This window comes from Copidosoma floridanum, unplaced genomic scaffold (genome assembly GCF_036245765.1).
Source record: "Copidosoma floridanum isolate Cflo_tuat_1 unplaced genomic scaffold, Cflo_Japanese_pri ptg000029l, whole genome shotgun sequence".
Classification (NCBI taxonomy): Eukaryota; Metazoa; Arthropoda; class Insecta; order Hymenoptera; family Encyrtidae; genus Copidosoma; species Copidosoma floridanum.
Genome location: NW_028321906.1, coordinates 2275809 through 2298134, shown reverse-complemented (window position 1 = coordinate 2298134; position 22326 = coordinate 2275809). Strand labels below are relative to the sequence as shown.

Below are 22326 nucleotides of genomic sequence, written 5' to 3'. Positions count from 1 at the left end.
ACTAAACGCTACGTACCAAAAAAAGTTTTTTTAGGGTAGTAAGAAATTATAAGCCATGCCATTGAATAGTTGTAAGGACGGTGAAAAGCAAATGTTTCTACACTGAATATAACTTTACAGAGTGGTTAACATTGTCAAGGCGGAAGGTACCGTTATTAATTTATTAATGTAGTAATGGATATTTTTAGTTTCGTAGAAACTCTTCTGACTCTAGCCTACCACAAGTGAAATACTATTTTCTGATAAATATGCATAATGACTTTTTGAGAAATTTTTGTAATTATCTATTAACAGAGTTTATCGCATCTTGCTTTACTTACATATCCATCGCATCATTGTCTTTAGAAAGACAAAAGATAAATCATTTCTTATTCAAAATTAACACTTTAACATTTATTACCAAAACTTGTGCTCTCGATTGAATGTATCATTAATTGTTTACGTATAATTTCATCGTTAAATAATATTTGTGCATATAACAAAATGCTAAATAATACAATAACGAAAACTGAATATAAGCTATAGAGTTAAAAATCACAATCCACTTTCTTTGTAGTCATTATGAATATCAATGTGGTTCTCTGTTTTCACATTTCACTTAAGATATTAATAAATCGTATACTTGAATTATGCGGTATCTCTTTTGATGTTCTTACGTTAACTAGTAACAAAACAGTATGGTAGTATTATTTAAATCATTCACGGTTCTGAAATGCATAGTACTTAAATATGCTAAAATTATGTACTATTGTTGCATCAGATAGCAAGAATATTCTTTCGCAGTCCACAATTTTTAAGAGTTAGTTACAGTGTTATTGTCATAACTCATTTGATCTCGAATATAAATTTGTCTTTCTTGTATGTTTCCTTTTTTAAAACAGTTTTAGGTAATGGTTATTTAGATGTCTTTGAACAACTTATTCTTGTTTAACGATGCGTACAAGAATAAGTTGTTTAAACACATCTAAATGATCAATACATATAAAAGTTTTCATTTTCATTTACAAGTTTCTGATATTTTTATTGTTATGTGTGCTAGAAAAGTTAAAAACAAATATTAAGCTTTTAAATTATGATAAAATCTTTTATTATATCTAATTACTTATTATTATAAGACATTCCGAACTCTGTAACAAAAATACCCTTTGCATCTACATACATAAAATATACATAGCTTATCATAGATACATATTTTACCAATGGAAATACCTCTTTGAGGTCAGTACACTATAATATAAAAAGTGTATGTGTATACATCTTTTAAATTGTATGGGATGCGCATTTAAGTTGTAATACGCCAAACAGACAAAGAAGTAATGAAGTTTTATGCTTAAAGTAAATTCGATTTTGAATAATACGTTTTAAATTTGGTCTTTTAACTTATATGTGTCACTTAAAAATGTTATTTTTATCGAGTGAAAGTCTTTTCAATGTTACAAATATCTACAAACTCTTCATTTCCAATTTCTTCCAGTCTTATATCAGTTCAACGCTGTTAACTTTGACTTAAATAAAAATATCCTTCAAAAGATGGGCTGTCATAGCTTTTTTTAAGTATTTTTCTTTAATGCCAATGCATCAGTATCAATCTTATTTATTAATTTTATCATCATACTTGTCTTTTACCATTACCTAATAAAAAGCAATCGAACTCTGTTTTTCCTCTATAGCTTAATTTCTATAGCCTATTTTATCCATTTTTTTCTTTACTCTGACAAAAAAAATGAATACAAAAAGCTTTTCTATACACTTTTTACGGTTTCAAAACCAAAATACATTTTTTAGTGACATTACATGTTTAAAAATTTTTTTCCAGATTATCTTGGGGAACTTTCCATTTGGCTTTAGAAGTCATAGGAGTACTTAACAAAACTTTAAAAGTCACAGAAACGCTTAAAAGCATTTTGACGTAATCTGATGACTTATTCAAATGATTTGCTAGCATATAAATAACTGCCAAAGTAATTCAAAAATATTTCATGGCTTTAAGGACGATCTCCGGTTCCAGTGGTTCTCAATCAAAATTGATGTAAGTTGAGAATCTCTTTTTCGTTGTATGAGCAGACAATGCGCAGACATATAAGAAACTTGGCGACACTGCAACATCTCGCCACCGATCTCTCTAATATATGTACTCTGGCCGTTAGGGTTAGGTGCCGCGAGGCAAGTATTCGCTACGTGCATAATTTTGAAGCAGCGCCACCAAGGAAAAAACGAGAACTATTGGTCTGGCGCAGCAGAAGGCAATATTCGCGATATGTACTTGATACCTATAGGAACACAGCACCTCGATAGATACACGAAAGGTTTTGTGTTTATTATACCACGAATTAATACAATGTGTCAAGTGGTACAATCCTATGTGAATAACTAAAGACAAAATTTGTACTACAAGCACTATAAGCACTTGAGTATGTCCGTGTGTACTGTGTGATACGAGATATGCTTATTAGTTTGCAATGTAGTCAACACAGACCTCCTCTGACCAATCAGAGAGCTCCGTTAGCCCTATACCGGCGTGTTCACACAGTATGTACACACGTTCATACGATACGCTTAGAGGATCAGGCCCCAGCTAAAAACTCTAAGAAATACACAGTATACGATGTATTTCATTGCGTTTTTAAAATAAACATGCATGAGTAAAATATGTACATACTACTCATAATTTTATTAAAAATTTAACCCTTAGAATGGTTGTCGATGTATAAACACATAACTTTCTAATGATAGTAATGCTTAGCAGTCTGCTAGCAGAAGACAAATATATCGTTTAGTTTCACATATTAGCACAGGTATTGCTGCGATCGCTTTTTCAGCTTGTGCACGTAGCGAATAGAGACTTTCTGCCAATTTTCACGACGCTCCTTGTGATGTTACAGTATTGCAAAATTTCATGATTGTACTTGACATTGAAAATCAGTTGTTTGATAATTTGAGTTGGGCCATTTTTCGTGACCGTCGTCTGACTGTTCTGTACTCAGTAAGTAACAGGATATTGCAGTGTTGCCAAGTTGCTTGGGGGGTCTGCTTCTCTCTTGGCGGAGGCCAGATGAGGTGTTATTAAAATTATTGTTACTCATTAATTGATATGGAAAGGCCTATAAGACTTGTACTCATTTTTTTCCTTAGGAATTTGTTTATTACATACAATTTTTTTGGAAAAATACTGCGAAAATTCATTAAGTTATGTTCGAAAGTGTGCGTTTTTTTCGCCAAGATTATAGCTATAGATATACTGCACTGTTAAATCGACAACCTTTAAAAGTGAACAGTTCGCAATTTAGTAAGGAAACACCTGTTGAAATTTTGCACACGTGTAAATAACACTCTCATTTCACACATATTTCAATTTCAGCAAATTCTTACGAAAACTACTACACCCGGAGATCGTCCTTAATATTTACCTACATCTTCCAGTCATTTCAAGTAACTTTTATGCACTAAGTAAAGGCTTTGGACGATACATTCGGTGAAATAAACTTTACTTTACTGTCAAAGCTCTTTATAAAATGTGCTCCTTCATAAAAGTACAGGCATCGAAAGTCATTGATTACCTTTGGACTTTTTTATTGAGACTTTGTCTCGCACAACCCCTTCAATCGTAATTCATGTGATTGTTGTGTTTGCTAAACTACGATAATGAGATCATTGTGAAAACGCATCGGTTTTGGTACATGTATACTGGAGAATATAAAAAATAATTGCTATATTCGTACCCCTTGAGAAAAATGCAACATTCTTCAGGACCCTGATGGTTTTTTTCTTTACAAATCATCCCTTCATCAATTACAAGCACTTTAAGCACATTATATTTGCCATGATCCCTTTTTACCAAGCCGATAAAATAAAAAAAACTCACGATTCGCAGCGTTTTGTTTCTAACAACCGTGGGCACACGTGAGCACTTAAATTAATTCTTTGTCGCAAGTCGCATTCGGGTCACGATAGTCTCTCTCGTGGGATTTGCCACCACACGAGAGATAAAAGAAAAAGAATTGGCCAAGCAACTCTCCTGCCTTGTTTTTCACATCAGCAGAAATCAAAAGCAAAGTAACGAGGCAAAAAGGCTCTTGGTTCATAAAGTGCTTGCGCCGAAACGATAAAAATGTAACGCTGCAGTTGCTCACGTGGAGCGCGATAATCATCAAAAGAAGGTGAACTGGAAAAACCTGATTTATCATTGGAGTGCTCGTTGCCACGGGAAAAAGTTGAAAACGGCCCAAAGTTTGAGTTACTAAATGATGTTTTGCATTTAGATTATCGGTCAGTGCATAGATGGATGGTGTTCATTATGATATATTTTATTGTTGTATGCAATACCTGTAGAGAATCTTAGAACAGCATCACACTCGGCATGAGATTGTAGCACTAAAAAACAACTCAATGTAGTAACAATTTCACCAATATTTTTTCTTTATCAAGTTAAGTTAAACACGTAATGCTGAATTTTTTAAACTTAAATATTGAAGGGACCGATTTCATCCACATTATGTGCTGCATCAGGAGGGTTTAAGAAGTGTGATAATAAGTCATACATGAAAGAAATGATAAAAGACTTTCTACTTCAGTTTACAGTATCATTTCTTAAAAAGCTGTATCTTGTCTTCACACATCAGATTTTTGCGACAACGAATCTACAAAGTCATAATTTTTGCTGATTGCGGCTGATTGGTTTAGATGGTAAGCTGAACTGAGATACTTGGCTACCGTCGATTTCGAACCGAGAAAAGCAGAGCTCCAAGAACCCAGATAAGTTAGACATACTAAGACAAAGAGTAACGTTTTTCATTTTTAAGTATTACTAGCCTCAGTTTGACAACTAACTTCAGCACGTTTTATAAAATCTCAGGCTCAATTTGTTATAGTCGAACCTTTAATTTGATTCTGATCGCTATCTGCCTTTTATAACAGGACATGTTTTTCGGAGTTTTCCATAAAAAATATTACATGACATTCATACGGGGAACAAGTTTTTACTGGATCGTAAATTATTAATGGGTTCAATCAGGGTTACACGTCAATGTTACGATTGTTGAGAGTTAGTTTTTTTTGAGGGAAAAAAAGCATGAAAGGACTACTAGTGAGGAAACAAAGATTTAGTTTTTTTTCAGCTCTAATACATGGAAAATTGTATGTTCCAGCAATTCCTAAATAGTGCTTATACCAGTTTTTGGGAACGTCTATCCATGGAAGTACCTCATGTTGTAACCATAGGGGAAGTTGGCCTAAAGCACATATGTAAATGTTTAGGGCCCAGAAAATGAAGTATTTGTATGATGATAATTATAAATTATATTTTTTTACAAAGAGTAGATGGAACTGTGAAATAAAGAAGCAATGTTGGATCATTGTCTATTAATTTCTGATCTATCGTTAAAAATAAAAAGGTCCTTGAAAAAATCAATTTGCCCTAGAGGGGGGGGGGGGAGCTAAAGCGGGTTATCCGTTCAGACAAAGCGGGTAGGCACGTAGGCACTACAATAAAGGAAAATATATTTTTTTTAATATTTAATTGGTAACTTTGGTAAAATTAGATCACCTTTCAACCGATTAAGAGACTTGCTTATAAAAATATAGCTGTATTTAGACCTTAATTACTATTGAATCGGTAAATCGAGAACTTGAAAATACTAAAAAATATTTTGAAAAACGTTAAAGCAAAAGTCTTATTCGTGACATAAATGGCTCTGTTTTCCACTCACATTTACTCATTGACTACAAAAAAAATAAAAAAAATATGTAACAAATGGTATCGATGCAAATCGAATACCTGCTAAGCAACCCTCTCATCTTACCCACTTTGTCCAAGCATAAGTTTTTATATAAGCAAAGCAAAATAATTAATGATACAATAAGTATATTCGTTCTTAACTGTTCAGAAAATACGTGCCAATAATTTTTTTATCAAATTATAAATTTTTTGCAAATTGCTTGTGATTACGCCATACCGTTGTGTTACAGCTTGTTTGGGACTAAGAAAAACTTGTAGGAGTTGTGGGTACTCGAGTAACCTCGACATATACACACCTTGGCCCTCGCGTTTCATGTGCCGCCACACAAATGCCTACCCGCTTTAGACCACCTTCCCTTACATGTGTTTCAATAATCTTAAAAAGATTTTCTTTATTGATTCACCTTAAATTTTATAGGTGAATTTACTTAATATCATAACGAAATAGTTTAAGATAAAAAAATTTAATTGAAGGAAAAAAATTCGAAATTCGACGTTATACAAATGAATAATACGATTTTTCCATTGTTTTCTCTTTTTGAGAGCAGCAATTTTTGGTACACATACATTAAAAAAAGCTCAATAGTAAACAGTATTTATATTATGTAAAGAAAACTCAAATGAATTTTTTTAAACTAAGAGCTACCACGATTTTAAGCAACCGTACATTGCATTTTTTGCAATAATTTTAACAGCAAAGCTCAGTGTTTTGTATGAAATTAGCCACTTGCTTGATACAACCCATAGTAAATCCATCGTTTTCATCTGGAGCCAACAATGTAATACGCGTATTATTTGCGAATCTCGTTTGCCCGATTCAACTCTTAATAGGCTACCTGACAAGACAATTCGACGCTTTTGGTCACATCTCGAGCAAAAAGAGAAATCAATCGAACCGTCGTACGAATAGACAAAAAAACCTTCGTCTCCGCCAACTAACCGACCCAACTAACTAACCATTTCTCAGCGCAGTTTCTTTCAATCACGGGTCGTTGAAGCCTACGAAAAAAAAGTAGAAGAACTCCTCCTAAACAGCAAAAAAAGGAAACTGAGATACGCAACCGTGCAGCACCGTACTCCTATTCCAAGCTCATCACCGCACGCACGACACCTGAGAACTTCTTCGAGCGACTCAACGTTCCGGTGCACATACACCAGCAGGTATACCCAACAGCATAGATAAGTAGCGAGGGTATATAGGTATGGCCTCTCCGCTGGCGGCAGCTTGTCTACGAGGAGCGCGCACCACACGCACACGCGCTTCCTTGTACGCGGATAAGGAAGTCCGAGTCTCGTGGCCGTAAAAACCTCCGCGGCCGCGAACTCGTCGTCGGCGGATTAATAGTCGATTCCTACTAATTACAAGTAACACAGAGTCTTCACTCCCGTGGCGTATCTCCATGTACGTAAGGCGAGTGCGCTTTGCTGTGCTCTCCTTGTACTTGTCTAGTCCATTTTTTTTTTTTTTTTTTTTTTTTTTCCTAGTCTTCGCATCCCGGAATAGGAATAGAGCAAAACCACGGGAGGATACCACTGCGCGACAAGTGCTTCGGTGAACACTCAGAGGGGAGAGAGGAGCTGTGTATATTCGCAGCGCTCGATCATTGTTGGCGATTGGGATTCTTCCTCGGAGCTTTTTTTGTCCCACCACCTCCTCCTCCTCCTCCTCCTCCTTTTATTCATTAAGCATAGATCGAGAGGCTACATTTATATATACACACTGTTGGCATTTGTCGCAGGCGTAATTTCTTGCTGCGGTGTACTACTGCTGCCCCGCACCGTGTGCGCGCACATACATCTTCCGCGACGTCGTTACGAGACTTGGGCTCCTCCTCTTCTTTCAGCTTCCTTTTGGCTTTTTCATCGCCATCATCGGCTTCCTTACCGCGGGATCGCGATTTAATTTATATTTCACGCTCATATGCTTCGCTCGATTTATTTGAGCCCGTCGATGGGAACGATGTTCCCTTCCTTTTTTCCCTTCTCCACGGGTGTAAAACTTTATTGCTACAAAAACCAACATCCTTTCCATGTCGTTCCTTTGAAATACGCGTAAAAAAAAAATAATAACGTTTGCCTTGGACGTAGTCCTGAAATTGAAGAACAGTTAGGTCTTGAAAGTTTGGGCCTCATTCACTCCAAGGTTTCCACCGATACGCAGAAATGAGCAAACGAGACGCGCGAGTACCGCAGCGGAAACCGGCGACAACAATTATATACTCCCCCCCCCCTTTTGACCTGACGATTCGGGTGCTCGTCAATTATCATTAAAATCAATTAAAGAATCATGGCTGCCTCGCCGAAAGAAATCAATCAGCTTAACGAGATCAGGCATCCACGCGTCAGCGACTCGTTCGTGTGGGCCAAAGTGTCGTGTGCCAGTGTACGTGGACGAGGAACAGGGGGAAAAAAAGGAAGAGCACAGGGGGAAGGAGGAAATGTTGAACGAGACGGAACGCGATCAGATGTACGACAAAACACGGGGCACTGATGCGTCCGTCTGTCATTGTGGGCATGTATACACCAACGGTGAACACGCACACGATGGTGGCTTTAATTTCGAAAAATGTCTCGTGCAGTTCGGTGCGAGTGCACGTATGTACGTTGTACATGTCGCTGTATGGACGACCACCTTGGAGCTCGTGGTCCTCTTCTTCGAGGGGGAGGAGGTAATTGTAAAAAGAAGGGAAAGGGAGAGGGGTAACTGTGGCTTCGTTCGTCAAAACAATCGCATTTGCAAGGGGCAAAAAAAGCTCGATGTCACTTATGGAATTATCAGGATGCGCGCGGCGTACAGTTTGATCTAAAAGTTAGCGGGAGGTAACTGTATTTTCATGATGAACGAAAATACAGCATGAGTGATTGAAAAGTTGTAAAAAAAAGGAATGCAGTAGTTAAAAGAAGGAAAAGTAAGTAACGGTAACTGCAAGGTGGAATGTTTAACGATATCAATTAAAAATAGAGTTGTAAGTAGCAGAGTTAAGAAGCCTTCAGATAGACAGCTTTTTCTAAGCCTATATCAGTTAAAGACAATGCACTGGCGAAGTTAAGATAATTTTCAATTATTTTCTCTCTACGTTTGACTATTTCACACTCATCAAGTAATTTATCGATCAATTCATAAGAAATCCAATATATTTCTTATAGGTAATCTAGTTCCATTTTTAAAAATTTTATAAAACATTCAAAGATATTTATATTTATCATAAAAAAGTTTTTATCTTTCGGTAATGACTCAATCTACAAAAGTGTGTCACTGGAAGTCAAAAAGGACACGTTAAAATATCAGCATATAGGGATAAGAAAAATGGTAAAAATGGTCAAAATAGATTTTGGCGTTAAGACGAAAAACGACAAATTAAACGAAAAAAGTAACGTTGTTCAAAAAGATGCCTAATTTCAAGACAAAGAAAATAAGCTACGTTGAGTTCTAACCATCTGTCTTTTCACAAATTACAAAAAAATCGTTTTTTTGGGCCTATTTCTCAAAAATTCTCAAATCCTGTTTTAAATAATATGAAGATTTAAAATTTAGACAGAATACACAATTTCAAAATCTTCTCAAAGTTTTCTCATAATTTTTTGATCAACATTCAGTTGTGTTTTTTGGTTATGATTTATTTTAATTCCTATTTTGACAGCAGGCTTACGTTACTATGCTTAGTTTATAATTAGCAATTACATATTTTAACTTTAAGTTAAAATGAGCCTTAAAAAAAATTTATAAAACCAAAATGCTTTCAATAAAAAAAAAAAAAAACATGTTATCTTAAGTATTGTTGGTATTGTTTCGTAAATTCATCCTTAATTAGCTCTTTTTACATAGTTTGTGTTTTATTAAGGAAAATTCTAGTATTTCTTTTATTTAGAACAATCATGTAAAAAAGTTAGGAACCATTCAAAACGTACTGTGATACACCAAATTTGCAAATTTTAGGTGAAACATCGAGGTCATCATAAATGCACGATCAGATATATACGAATGACGTCACTTACATGTTTGAGTTAGTTATCTTTATTCATAGGCTTCTATTTTTAATATTCCTACAGCTAACATTGAATCTAATGTCATAAAATATCAAACTGAACAACAAAAATTATTTATTGTTGGCTAAATACATTAATCCAATACTACACTAACAACTGCAGTATCTATAGAAATAAATTAAAACACCCATCTTACGACACAATTTAGTTAACAAAGCACAGCTTTTATCTTTCCAATCCAAGGCAATGCCATCGCTAATACACGAAAGATCGTGTGAAAGTACTAAAACTTCACTCGCTTCCACAACAGTGAACTGACAGAAAAAACCCGAAGCAAAAACCGATTGCCATTAAAATTTATCGCTACCCAATGAATTTTCACAGCGCCCAATGAAAAATTTCAAATGTAAATTTAATAAGCGGCCGATGGAAAAAAACGTCCCCTGCTCTCAGCCCTCAAAAGCCTTTCCTTCCCAAGTCTATTAATAAAAGATGAATTTCGAGAGATCCGTCCCGCGCACGCCGCCACTGCTGCGCGCACCGGGCAATTGTCGTAAAGAGCCGCTCGGCAATACGCTTGCTGACACACATTCGAATAATTCATTTATTCCAGGCAATCTATCAAATCCAACGACTTCGCAACCATGTGTCCCCACATGGATACATACCTGCACACGCTGCACGTACAGCTTACCAGTCGCAACACATATGTCTCTCCTTATCTGATTTGATTGTACATTGCCCATACCGTCTGATGCCGAACGTTTTTCAAAAATACAAAGCACCTGTGTGAAAAACATTTGTACAGGTAACTCTTGCAAGCATACATAGGTACATCCCCTTGTTTTACTGATTGCAAAGGGTCGAAGCCGGAGAAAGAAAAAAGACAGATACAAGTACACGGAAGAGCACACGGATCTCTCGACGCACGGCAATTTTGGCAAAAGAGAGTCCGGCGCGCGCGAAGTACACGCGAGAGAGCCCCTCATCACGGACGGACTCCAAATGCGAGCGTAAAAAGCCCGCGCACGTGGCCAACGGCAGATTAGCCGCTCGTCCGGTAAACACGCGACAGCCGTCCCCTTCCCTCGTTCCTTTTTGTACGCGTGCCTCCTTTCTCTCGGGCCAGCGTTGATTAATTCCGTACTATCCTTTCGCTCGTCCCTTTCTCTCCGCGGAAAAAGTGCGTGCGCGCCCGCGGGGATCGAGAAAAACGGGGGCCCATCGGCTCTCTAATAGCTCGCGCCGGCATCCCCGCGATCCGACGAATGTGCCAAAGCTGCCAGGGCCCCTTCTTCGACCAGTGGATTCCGCTTCGTTCGCGGTACCGCGCTTTTTTCTCCCCCCCCCTCCCTGCAGTGCGTTCGATTTCGCTCGTCCTTTTTGCACGGCGCAGGCGTCCCGGCCACTCCACCCCCGGTTCTCGGTGAGGGGAAGAGGATTGAACGATTCCGGCCTTTCGAAAATTATTGCGACGGAGCTTTTTGCCGTACGGGTGAGGATGGATACCTACTGGATGATGATGATGATGATCGTAGCAGTGATGACGAGAGCGAGCAGGGGCGACCGAGGTGCAAGAGAGCTGGTTGTCTCGAGTAAGAAACGGGCTGGGGTCTTGCGGGTGCAGTGGCCTCTCCCGTGTATACATGTTGGATGTGTCGATCGATCGGACATTTTTTCCTGGTGAGCGTTACAACATATTTATGATAATCGGATACATGCGAGAGTTTAGTTGGGTACGGCAGCTTTTGCTGAAATCTCGGGTGCGACAGAAAAACTTGTGTTTACTTTTCGTGCGTTTGCGTCAGTGACATTTGTACTTTTGGTGTTTCGCATGATTCGACGATAGAATACAGGTTTTTCCTTGCAGTTTGAAAAAACGAAAGATCGTACTTTGAGCTGATTCTCTGGAGTAGAATCACTGATAAAATTTATATGTAGAAGTGATTTTTAATAAATCTAGTACCACTGCCGCATCATTTAATGTTGCTAACTTGGAATAGAAAATAAGATATGGAAAAATTCGCGACTGGTCGATGAAAAAATCCAAGGTCATTCTTTTGTGCATCAATAGTATACGTTATAATAATAACAATAGTTATAACAATAATAACGACCATGATAAATTTTAACCAGGATAAACAGTAACCTCATTTTAACTGACGAATCAGTAAATATTTTCTGATTCAGATTTAAAGTAAATGTACTGAATGAATAATCATACTAATGACATTGTTTTACTGCACGGGACGCTGGCTCGCGCTGGCTATAAAGAAATATGCCACAAACAATCGTTATTTATGCTAGTCTAAAAAGTAAAAATTTTATTCCTACTTTTATTAAAAATTGTTCATCAAGATTCACCTGATAAGGGCTGTCTGGTCACGTAGAGGATCAGCCAAAACTGGACGCAACTGGATTAAACGTGAAAATAACTCTCACCTTATCACTTTGAAAATGAGCTAGTCTCACAAGCTCTCCATTATTTTTTATCATTTTCTTCTTACTCTCAGATCTCTTCTATCTTCTAGGAGGAGTAGTCCTAACGAACCAGCACCATATGGAAAGGTGAGATTTTGTGAGTAGAAACTTACATGAATCTGGCATTACCTTGGATTCCCCAACCGGGTGTATTTTTTAAAAATTTTTCCTTTTCACACATTAAAAAAAAAAAAAAAAAAAAAAAAAAAAAAAAAAAAAAAAAAAAAAAAAAAAAAAAACAAACAAACAAACAACGTGCTTACTTTATTTCTACTGCAATAATATAGTCTAACATTTTACTACAAGCTCTTATAACAACATTATTAAACTTAGAAATTGTTAAGGAAATCATATACATCGTCTAAAAACAAATGATAATTTTCTAAAAAATGTAAAAACTGAACGAATCCATAAATACATTGCAGTGGGGCTGTAGAGGGGTACGAACGGAAAGAGGGCTCCTGGAAGTTTTGAAAGGGCATACTTTACTCCTTTCTTGTCTACGGCTGAATACGGCTGCTGTAGAGGCTCATAGCTGGGAGTTATGACTGGTTTTCGGGATGGCCTTGCGCCTAACCCAACTCAAAGTTTTTCCACTCAATCTCAAATCAAGAAAAGCTTCTTCAGTGCTGTTATTCCCTCGTCCAAAGATCACGCTGTCATTCAAGATGCTGTTAAAGGTGTTTTAATCGATAAATACATTGTTGAAAATATTGTTCATCCACGTGAAGTTAACTTTATTTGAAAAATCTGTGGTGACAGGATATACTTTTTTTGAAGGAGAAGTTTCTGTTTATTCTATTGCAAACCAAAGTATGCCAGTAGATAGCGCCCTCGTTAAAGTCCAACCTCTGCTAGGAAAAAATAAAAAAAGTGGTTCTTTACACTGTCAATCCGGTTATTTCACATGAAGTCAGTGATAGTGTGAGCCCTTAAAACACGCGGTGTGCCGTTATTCCCATCTCTGATCTTATCTACATGAGTCAAACCTGGTAGATGTTACATTTTGTCATTCAGAAGATAACGCTATACTAAGGAAGAAGATGAAAATGTTCTGCCTGACTCTATCCAAGTCGTCTTCGAAGACACAAATTATCGGATTTATCTTAGAACTTATAAATCTAAAACATTTTCTGCAAGCAGAAAGAACACGTTGTCAAATCAAGCCCTTTCGATGTTCAGGAGAAGAGCCAGTTCCTAACAATTCTGAGTCTAGTGTTTTCTGCGCTAACAACACCCACGCAACCTCTTAAATTATAGAGGTCTTTACTTTCAGTTATGCAGATGATCCTCGTAATTTTGCGTTATTGTCAAGATTCTTCCCAGGAAGACAGGTTTACCATCATCTGAATCCAGTGTTGACTTGAATCACAAAAATGTCGGAGTTCTGCAGCCTGTCTTCGGAGAAGAGAACTCGTCGAACTTTAAAGGATTCTAGGCAATTTCAAAAAGGCAACTAAAAAGGTTGAGACTAATAATACCATCATTCTCAGATTTCGAGGCATTGAGAAAAATGTAAACCATGCCTTGGTTCGAATGAGCCTAGCGTTAAAACCAGATCGATCAAGTTTTTGATGCCTTAATTTCTGGACGTCTGGTCTGCTTATGACAATGTCAATATCAATATTCTATTTGACCCACTTGCTTCAATTTGTGGTGTAAGCAATGTCCTCAGTTTTCCCAAGCATATCACGCATACAAGATTCATGTACTCATTTGATGATTTGCGAACGATATAGTAGCTTTTGTTGACACTCGGTCTGTGGATGACGGTTGTACTCCTTTTGAGACGGCAGTTACTTGTATAAGTGATAATCTATCTAATTTGAGGTTCAGAATCATTTTCGATGAAACTGTACTCATTGACTTTAATAAAAATAATATTGTTCCTAGTAGTATATCTCTCTATCCACACAGTGTCATTTATGAAGATGAGAGTGGTGACATGACAGTTACGGCTGCTACTCATCTATACCTTCGAAATCATCCAGCTGTCGCTGTTCTGATTTTATATGTCAGTTCAAGGAAGAGGCCAAAGCCTGTGCTATCTCAGACATTCAAGAAGCTTGTAGAATTACGGGTATACAATACTTTAAAGACTTATTTCCTAGTCAATCTACTCCGAGGATCTACAATTAAAATTTGTCTATACAATTTATTGCTGCAATTAATCGTTATCGTGATAATCATTACAATATGGCGCACTGTTTGGCAATGTCAAACTTTTTAGTGATCCTGTATGCAAATGCAATGAATATGCTGAGGATTTAAATCATGTGTTATGGCAGTGCCATCTGATTCACATTACTTTGTTTGCAAAAAAAAAATTTCATAAATCTAACGGCATTCGCATTGTTGTCCGTTATCGTAAGAAATTTCAAGATATTCGATACCAAAGTTGGCTCAACAACATTCCTCTTATGGAGCCGTGTTTCTAGACGTTATACATTGGCTGTACAAGTATATAGTCCAACTGTAACAGCATGTTCTCTTTACAGAAATATAAATATTTTGAAGAAAAATTCCTTATCTTTAAGATTTTATCTAGTAAAATGTAGGTTATCGTGGAAAAAATGATTTCAACCAATAAGAATGATATTTTTAAAATAGGTAGTATCAGATCGCAAGGGCCTCCTTATGGTTAACAGTTACTTTTTTGAAAACTTTAGTATTATTTCATTTATTTCTATGAATAATTTTAAAATAATAAGAAAATTAGTTAAAAAAAATAGTACTTAGGATAACACTAAATCAGGAACTTTGGCGGGCCCACTCATACTTAAAAAAGGCCACCAAACTCCTTGACCTCTTTGCACTACGCATTGTTATTAAGGTACCCAAAAAGGTTGTACAACCGATAACCACCATACTTTTTAAAAGGAGAATTCAACTACAATCACAAAAGCAAGAAGACACCCAATTCAAGTGTTCACGAACGTTATCACACAGCAAATCTTTCAGGTAGCTCTCTCCCATTCAGCGGACTGATTCACCTGTTTGCCCGTTTCCTCTAGTGGAGAGTAGAGAGCGACTTCATTCATGCACGCACGCGAGATGCGCACGCGATTTGAATCGATAAGCGACTGCCTCCCTCGAAAGATATTACAAAGAGGAACAGTTATCCATTATCTCCTTTCCTTCGTGTTTTTCTGTTTTGGTCAGTGTAATCGCAGCACTTTTATTTCTCGAAGGCATCTGTTGCGCAATTGACTATTCAACTACCATAGTATTGAATGTTTTAATCTATCATTTTCCTCGCAGTCTTGTTAATTGACTGGTACCACTGGAGCTCAAGAGCAGCCAAGACTCATGGACCGAGACGACAAATTAAGTAATTAACAGTCCTCTCTTACAAACTTACGGACTTCATCACCTATTGTTATAAGTAGCATAGTTTCTGGAGATAAGTAACAAACAATGGTTCCGGTAAACTCTATTTGTTCAATCCTTAACAGCGTAATACATGGATCTAAACCATTTCAACCTATTTATACAATCCATCGTTATTTATCACAGAAACAGTGCAAGCTAACGAAAAGCTGCCAGTATGAGACGTTCGAGCTTCCAGAAAAACTCTGGGATGATGAAGCAGGAGAGGGGCGCATGAGGTGGCGTGGACGAGAACTCAGATCCAGAGGAAGAAGAAGAAGAGGATCGGAGAGCGGGAGGACGGAGGAGCAACAAGCGGACGGAAAGACGGACGGCAGCGGAGAGCGCGCTCATTACGCTGGCGGTGGCGGTGGAATGTGCCGGCCGGCAGACTCTCCGGCCGGTCGATTCGATGCGATAAATATAGCGTCGTATCAGGACACGGCGATGATGCTGACGGACCTCGGGGGGGGGGGGGAGCAGCGATGCAGCTGACGACAACAATACCCGAGCGTATGGTAGTAACGACATCCAGTTAAATCGGACGCTTGCGAGGGGGCCCCTCGACCCACTCCCCTTCTTTCACGGCAAAAAATGCGCACGGCTTGATTACTTCGTCGGCTTTTTTTTTCACCGGTTTGTGTACATATACATACGTACACGGATTAACTTACGACCGTGGCCTATGAACGGGAAGGCTACTTCTTGCTGTACTTTTTTCATTGTTTATTGTTTTTTTAGAAGTAGTACTTACACTCAGTCAATAGGATTTTCTTACGGGATCGCATCAGCTGTTGAGGATGATTTTTTTTTGACATCATTCAACGATGGGTTCACGCTCCATGTGTATAGCTTGTACTTTCTTTTTGCATCTCTTCGGAGATTTTCAGTTTTTTCAACGAAAATTATACTGTCGTACAGCCGTTAATCTAGTAAACAGAATCTGCATTAAACTTGCGATTGAAGTATGGTGGTTATTTATCAGTCGCGTTTGGATACTTATTTCGTGTTTCAAAGTAATTCTAAAAAATTTGTTCTATGTTCTGTTATCATGTGTTTAGATCGTACAGAGAATATTTGACAGTGTATAGCTATATACGCGTCACGTGTTTTTGCAGCGCAACGGGAAAACATAGTTCCTATGGACGTGACTGGTATGTAGTGACCAATAACCCAATTGATACTCTCGGTAATCGTGTCGGTCAGCCGATCGAGGATTCCGGTCTAATTTGCAAGGGAGGCATCTTCCATTTTTTCCTGGCTACTGTCGTTGTGATTTTCTCTTTCTCCTAAACCATCGGCACTTTGATTCGGCACAAATATGTATGTACCACAAAATATGGCATTTGTAGATTGGATTAAAGATATAATTAAAAAATACGATTTTTTAGCATTTTTTTTCTTAAAATCGTTAATTAAAAAATGATGCCTGCATTTTAAATGGGCGCTTTTTTAAAGATGTGTTTCTTACCACCCAACACTTCGAATAAACCATATGAGATACTGTAAAGAATTTCATCCAAGACCTAATTCTATCGGCCCAAGAGCTAAGTTGATCCCTACTTGGGAGTTGATGGAAAAAAAAAACCGATCTTACGGAAAAGATTGTAGGAAAATGGAATTTTCTGGAATATCGTTCAAATACCTTCCCTGCTGAAACTCGTTGCATGTAGATAAATTCCTTGAAAATTCAAAAGGATTAGTCTACGTACATTGTTGTTGTCTAATAAATAAAAGCAAAATCATGTGGTTTTTAACCACAGTGTGTCAGTATAAATAAAACCATAATAAAATAACTTGAAACATATTCAAAACAACTTTTTTCCCCCAAACGAGATAAATCACTCGACAGTCCGAAAAACGCATCCGTAGAAGCGACACCGCTCCCATCGAAGGTCCGACACCTTGGCAAGAAGCTCATTTGAATTTCGTCCCGGGCGTTATCTCGCCTCGCACTCTCGTCGCTCCAACTCATTACACGCGAAAAGGGAAGGGACGGGATCTTTGGACGACGTTGATAAACAGGCGAAAAGCGAGAGTGTACACTAGCGCGTGAAAAAAAAAAGGGAAGGTGGTCCTTTTAGCGAGTTTTGGAGATACGAAAAGGAATCGTGCGGAGATCCGCACGGAGAGGACGAAGACAAGCGGCATCGCGGCCTGATAACGTCAGAGGGCTTTATTAATTATACAGGCACTGGTACACCCAGCTGGGGGAGAGGGAGGGGAGGTTCGGCTGTTTGCAATTAGCGTCCGATCGTTTATAGTTAATTGCGCCCGGCAGTGCGGGGCTATACGCGCGTCTCCTCCCGTTCTACTGCACCATTAATTACATCGCCCCCTGTGCATGCGCACTTTTTTTCCCATCTCTCTGGGGCAATATCGCGCGTTTTTTCACCAAGAATTTTTATAAAGCTGCAGAGAGGCTTTATCGCCTCCTCAACTTTTTTTTCTTCTTTTCTCGCGGGTCGTGATAATAGGGTATTTAAGGAGACGAGTGTCCTCCTTGGTGTGCCTTTGGCTCGTGTAACAAAATTGCTTGGCACTCGATCTATCTGTTTTTGCATACACTGGTATTCCAAACGGGGTGATAAGTTGCCGTTACAACGCTTTTTTATCGGACGCGTAATCATCCGGTAGCGTTGATGTTTTTACATTTTCAGGTTCAATTTAGGTATCATAATTACGTTCATTCTGTGTGCGTCATTTATCTCCATCGATCATTATTGACGTTTATTGCTTCATACAAGCATTTATTAAATCCACTCGAGATTGATTTTCACGCTCATCCATGATTCGATCAAATAAATTTTTTTTTTTTCTAGTAATATTTATGGCTGCCACCAGTAAAAATACGAATGGGGAATATTTATGGCATAAAGAAGAAAATAAAGTCACAATATTTGACAGTACTCTATCAAGACGAACGAGTTACCATCGTCACGCGTTTGACCAATTATGAAATACTTTTGTACGAATCGAACGCAAGCCTATGTACAAGATGAATAATAAGTGCCCAAAAAAAACTAGTGAACAATAAATCGCAAGTAAGAACCCGCATAGATAATCGATCGAGTATCGAGTGCTCGATGACACCTCTGGACCTCTTCGAAACGCGCGCGAAACACCCCGCACTCACAATTGCACCCAAGACTCGGAGCAGCGCAGGCCATGTACCTCCCACGAATCTGCGTCATGCATCTCTCGAGAAAGTGCACGCGTCGCGGGCGAGTCATCTCCCGCGGCCCCCCTGCCAGCTTAGCCCTTGTGATTTACGTGGTCCGCGCAAGAGTAACAGTCCTCCCTTGGTCTCGCGCGCTGCACTCCTACCAATAAAGGTGCATCGGGTGTATTGCCACCGCGGCTTTGAACAATGGAACACTGCGTCGCCACGTCAATCTACCCCCATCAATCACTCCTCGGAGTGAGCTTCCTCGACACCGCTGAGTGGTGGAGAGGTAGAGTGAGTAAGATTTCCCTAGTAGGTAGTTATGGGCAGCAGACCTGGTTTTCTCGCTCTTGTCGTTCTGTTGTCCACAAACGCATATGCCCGCCCGTGTACATCGAGTATATTCGCTCGAAGTAGTTGAACAGATTTTGCGAGGCTGATACGATTTGGGCATGCAAAGTTTCAGTCATGAAAACCTAGTTTCTGCTTGTGCACCTGATTTGGTTAAACAGCATATTGCCCTTGGTTTTGGACACGCAAGGGGAAAGTTGTGATTTTCGATCGGTAACGTTAGAATTTCGTCGGTAACGATAGATAGATCAATGAAAACTATTAATGACGGCGTACAAGAGATCATTCACATGATTTCAGAAAAAACTTCGACTGCGTTGCCAAAGACAGAATGATTAACTCATTATTGCACATTGACTTATAATTATGGTACCGAGGTAGCTCGAGCCTAATCACTTTAAAACATTTTGATGCAAGAAACGAAAGAGAGAAGGATTTGTTTACTATCTACGTACAAGTATGTTAAAAAAAAATTAGTTTACATGTTCGTTATAACTTTTTAAGTTTTAACTGACACAGACGGTATGTTCATAGTTAACATGCCATATTTAATACTTTTACTACTCTAATATCATTAATACAATATATCATGCAATATGACAATACAACAAGATTACGTGAAGTCCTCTATTTTACGTTACAAAAATGTAATCGAAGCTCACAATTTATCAGTTAAAATATTATTTGTATTATGGCAAAATATTGAAATAAAATATGGATATTTTAACTATTACAATACGTATGGTTTCGGAATACATATTGTACGTAAGTTAACAGTTATCTTAATGTACGAAGTTAATTACTAACAAATCCTTCTATCAGTGTGTTACGATATCAAGTGCGTAAGTACTTCTAAAATAACAACCTTGACAACAATACAAATGATGCGCCATTTATTTGTAATATTCGTAGTAGAGTATTTGTAATACTTCTAGAGAGAAAATTCATGTACAGAAAAATCTTGTTCTTCTACACTTAAGCTATCCTCCCAGCAATCCAGACGTTTTTTGCTTTTCTGTACGTGCCAATGATTATCCAAATAGGCCAGACAGCGGAAGAAGGAGTCCTGAAGGGGGTTATTGCGGTTCAAATTACGAATAGAAGAATAATTGACTTTTGGATTACTTTTGGATTTGACTACCTCATTATATTATGTATATATACGAGTTAATAATTCTTAAAGATAATGAAGCCAAGTTCGCGGGAAATAAAATGGATAGTCATAACTTAACCCCATCGACGTTTAATATAATTATTTATCATGTAGTTCTGTAAAAGGTTAACTGTGTTCAAATTAAAAATGTGTCTTTGGCAACCAATTCGCAATGACCTACCCAAAAGAGCTCGTGTAAAATCGTGAATCTTTCTGATCTAATTTCTCAAAATCCATGGAGTGAGGTTGTCTAAAATTAATCCCTTTAAACATTTTTGGAGGATAGAAACCTATATTATGCTCTCGATGGTTGGATTAACGCAACTGCAATGTTAGCTTGTAGGACACGCGGCGTGTTACCCAAAAATTGTTTTCCAACACAGGACTGGTCAGGGAGCAGTAGCAAAGTGCTGTAACCTCACGCAACTGCAATACATCGCATTTATTCTTCGATCGCAGTTAAAGAAAAAAATTGTTGGTCAGGGTTGTCTTGCTGCTGACGGGGATGATTAGTTCCTAGTATTTTCTCGGTGGGTGGACATTTTCAAAAGAGTCGGGCAATCGTTACGTGATTGGAAAAAACTTGTAGTGCAATCGGTGAAACGAGGGAGTTTTGACGCACGTCTTGAGTCGTTCTGGGCGGTTTTTCTATTTTTTCTAATGACATGCACAAAATATACGAGGCATTGTAAAAAGCGTGCGAAAAAACTTACCGATCCGTCCAGCACAGAGCATCTTCTCGATACCTGAAACATATAAATAACACTGATGATTTTGTCGTGGTTATCGATAATAAATTAATCAGAATCTTCTGAAATTACATTGTACAGGATCATCACAGACAAATGCAACTGAGGGTAAAAGCCATGATCATACGCACACTTACACACACAATGCGGTTGGTCAAGTGTGAATTGACTGTAGCACCCACATAACCTAATATACATACAGTGACTGCCATGTGCCCCTCCAAGTGTCAAAAGCTCGTCAGAAGAGCCAGCCTCAGCTTACAGGGAAAAGCTTTTATGCAAGAGCCTCGGCTGTGAATGAAATCGAGCTCGTAAATCGCGGCGCGTAAGCCTAATCTCGCGCTTGAGCGCGTGCATTATATCACGGCATGAAATGGGGACGGGAGAAGCTTCTGGCACGCTTTCTTGCAGCTCCGATTTCCGCTTGATGATCATTCTTGGGCGAATGTGTATTGTTAGTCGAGCGAGGGAAAAAATTGGCACTACATCGTCAACGATCCTACATTGCCTTCTGATTTTTCAGCTTTGATTGTGCATAAGACTTTACGTGGAATAGAGTTTTAGCCTTTTTGCTTACAATCTTTTTTTTTTTAACTGCTGATCACTGGAAAAATCATTTAGTAAAATCTACTAAATGTTGAGTAATAGTTACTCAATGTAGTTGAGTGAACTACGTTGAGTAAGATTTGTACATAGACTTGAGTAAAATTTACTTAACTTTTTAGTAGAATTTTTACAAATGCTTGAGTTGAATTTTTTGGCCTCGTATCGCAATATACTATACAAGGGTTTTGCATTTTTATACGTTCGAAAGCTAAAGCTAAATTAAATAGCTTGGATTACTTACCTTCAAAGTTAGCATTAAGAATTCAAGCTTCCATGATCTTAGCATGTCTTTTACAAAACTTTTGTTCATTATGAATCCCTAACGCTTAAATAAAAGTTTCACGCTCATGCAAACTTCGCTGACTGCAGACAACGCATCATGTACAAACACAAGTATAGTTACATTGTAACGGTTACCCAACTACTTATGTAAATTTTACTCAACTTTGGTGTCAGTGAAATTTACTCAACTAGACTGAGCAAAACTTGCTTAACAACTTGATTCATTTGTATTCAATACCAATTTTACTAGGATTTACTCAATTAGGTTGAGTAAATTTTACTAAATAATTTTCTCTGTGAAGATACATGTGTACCTAGTGGTATTAAGTAAGTTACGAGGTGATTCCAACTTTAATTCGTTTATCAACCCACCCTATACTTAAAAAAAAACGTACTACAATGATATCTTCTCAACCTGTACGTTGTAACAGACTTAGTCCAAAGGAAC

General features: G+C 38.0%; 1 protein-coding gene across 1 annotated transcript in view; it reads right to left on the bottom strand.

Annotated features, from left to right (window-relative positions):
• The window catches only part of LOC106644186 (protein trachealess), a 363163-nt gene that overhangs the window by 295066 nt on the left and 45771 nt on the right, over positions 1 to 22326 (bottom strand). The window contains exon 3 of the mRNA XM_089596061.1: positions 20955 to 20987. Coding sequence (XP_089452187.1) covers positions 20955 to 20987 — 33 coding nt within the window. The remainder of the gene's footprint in view (positions 1 to 20954; positions 20988 to 22326) is intronic.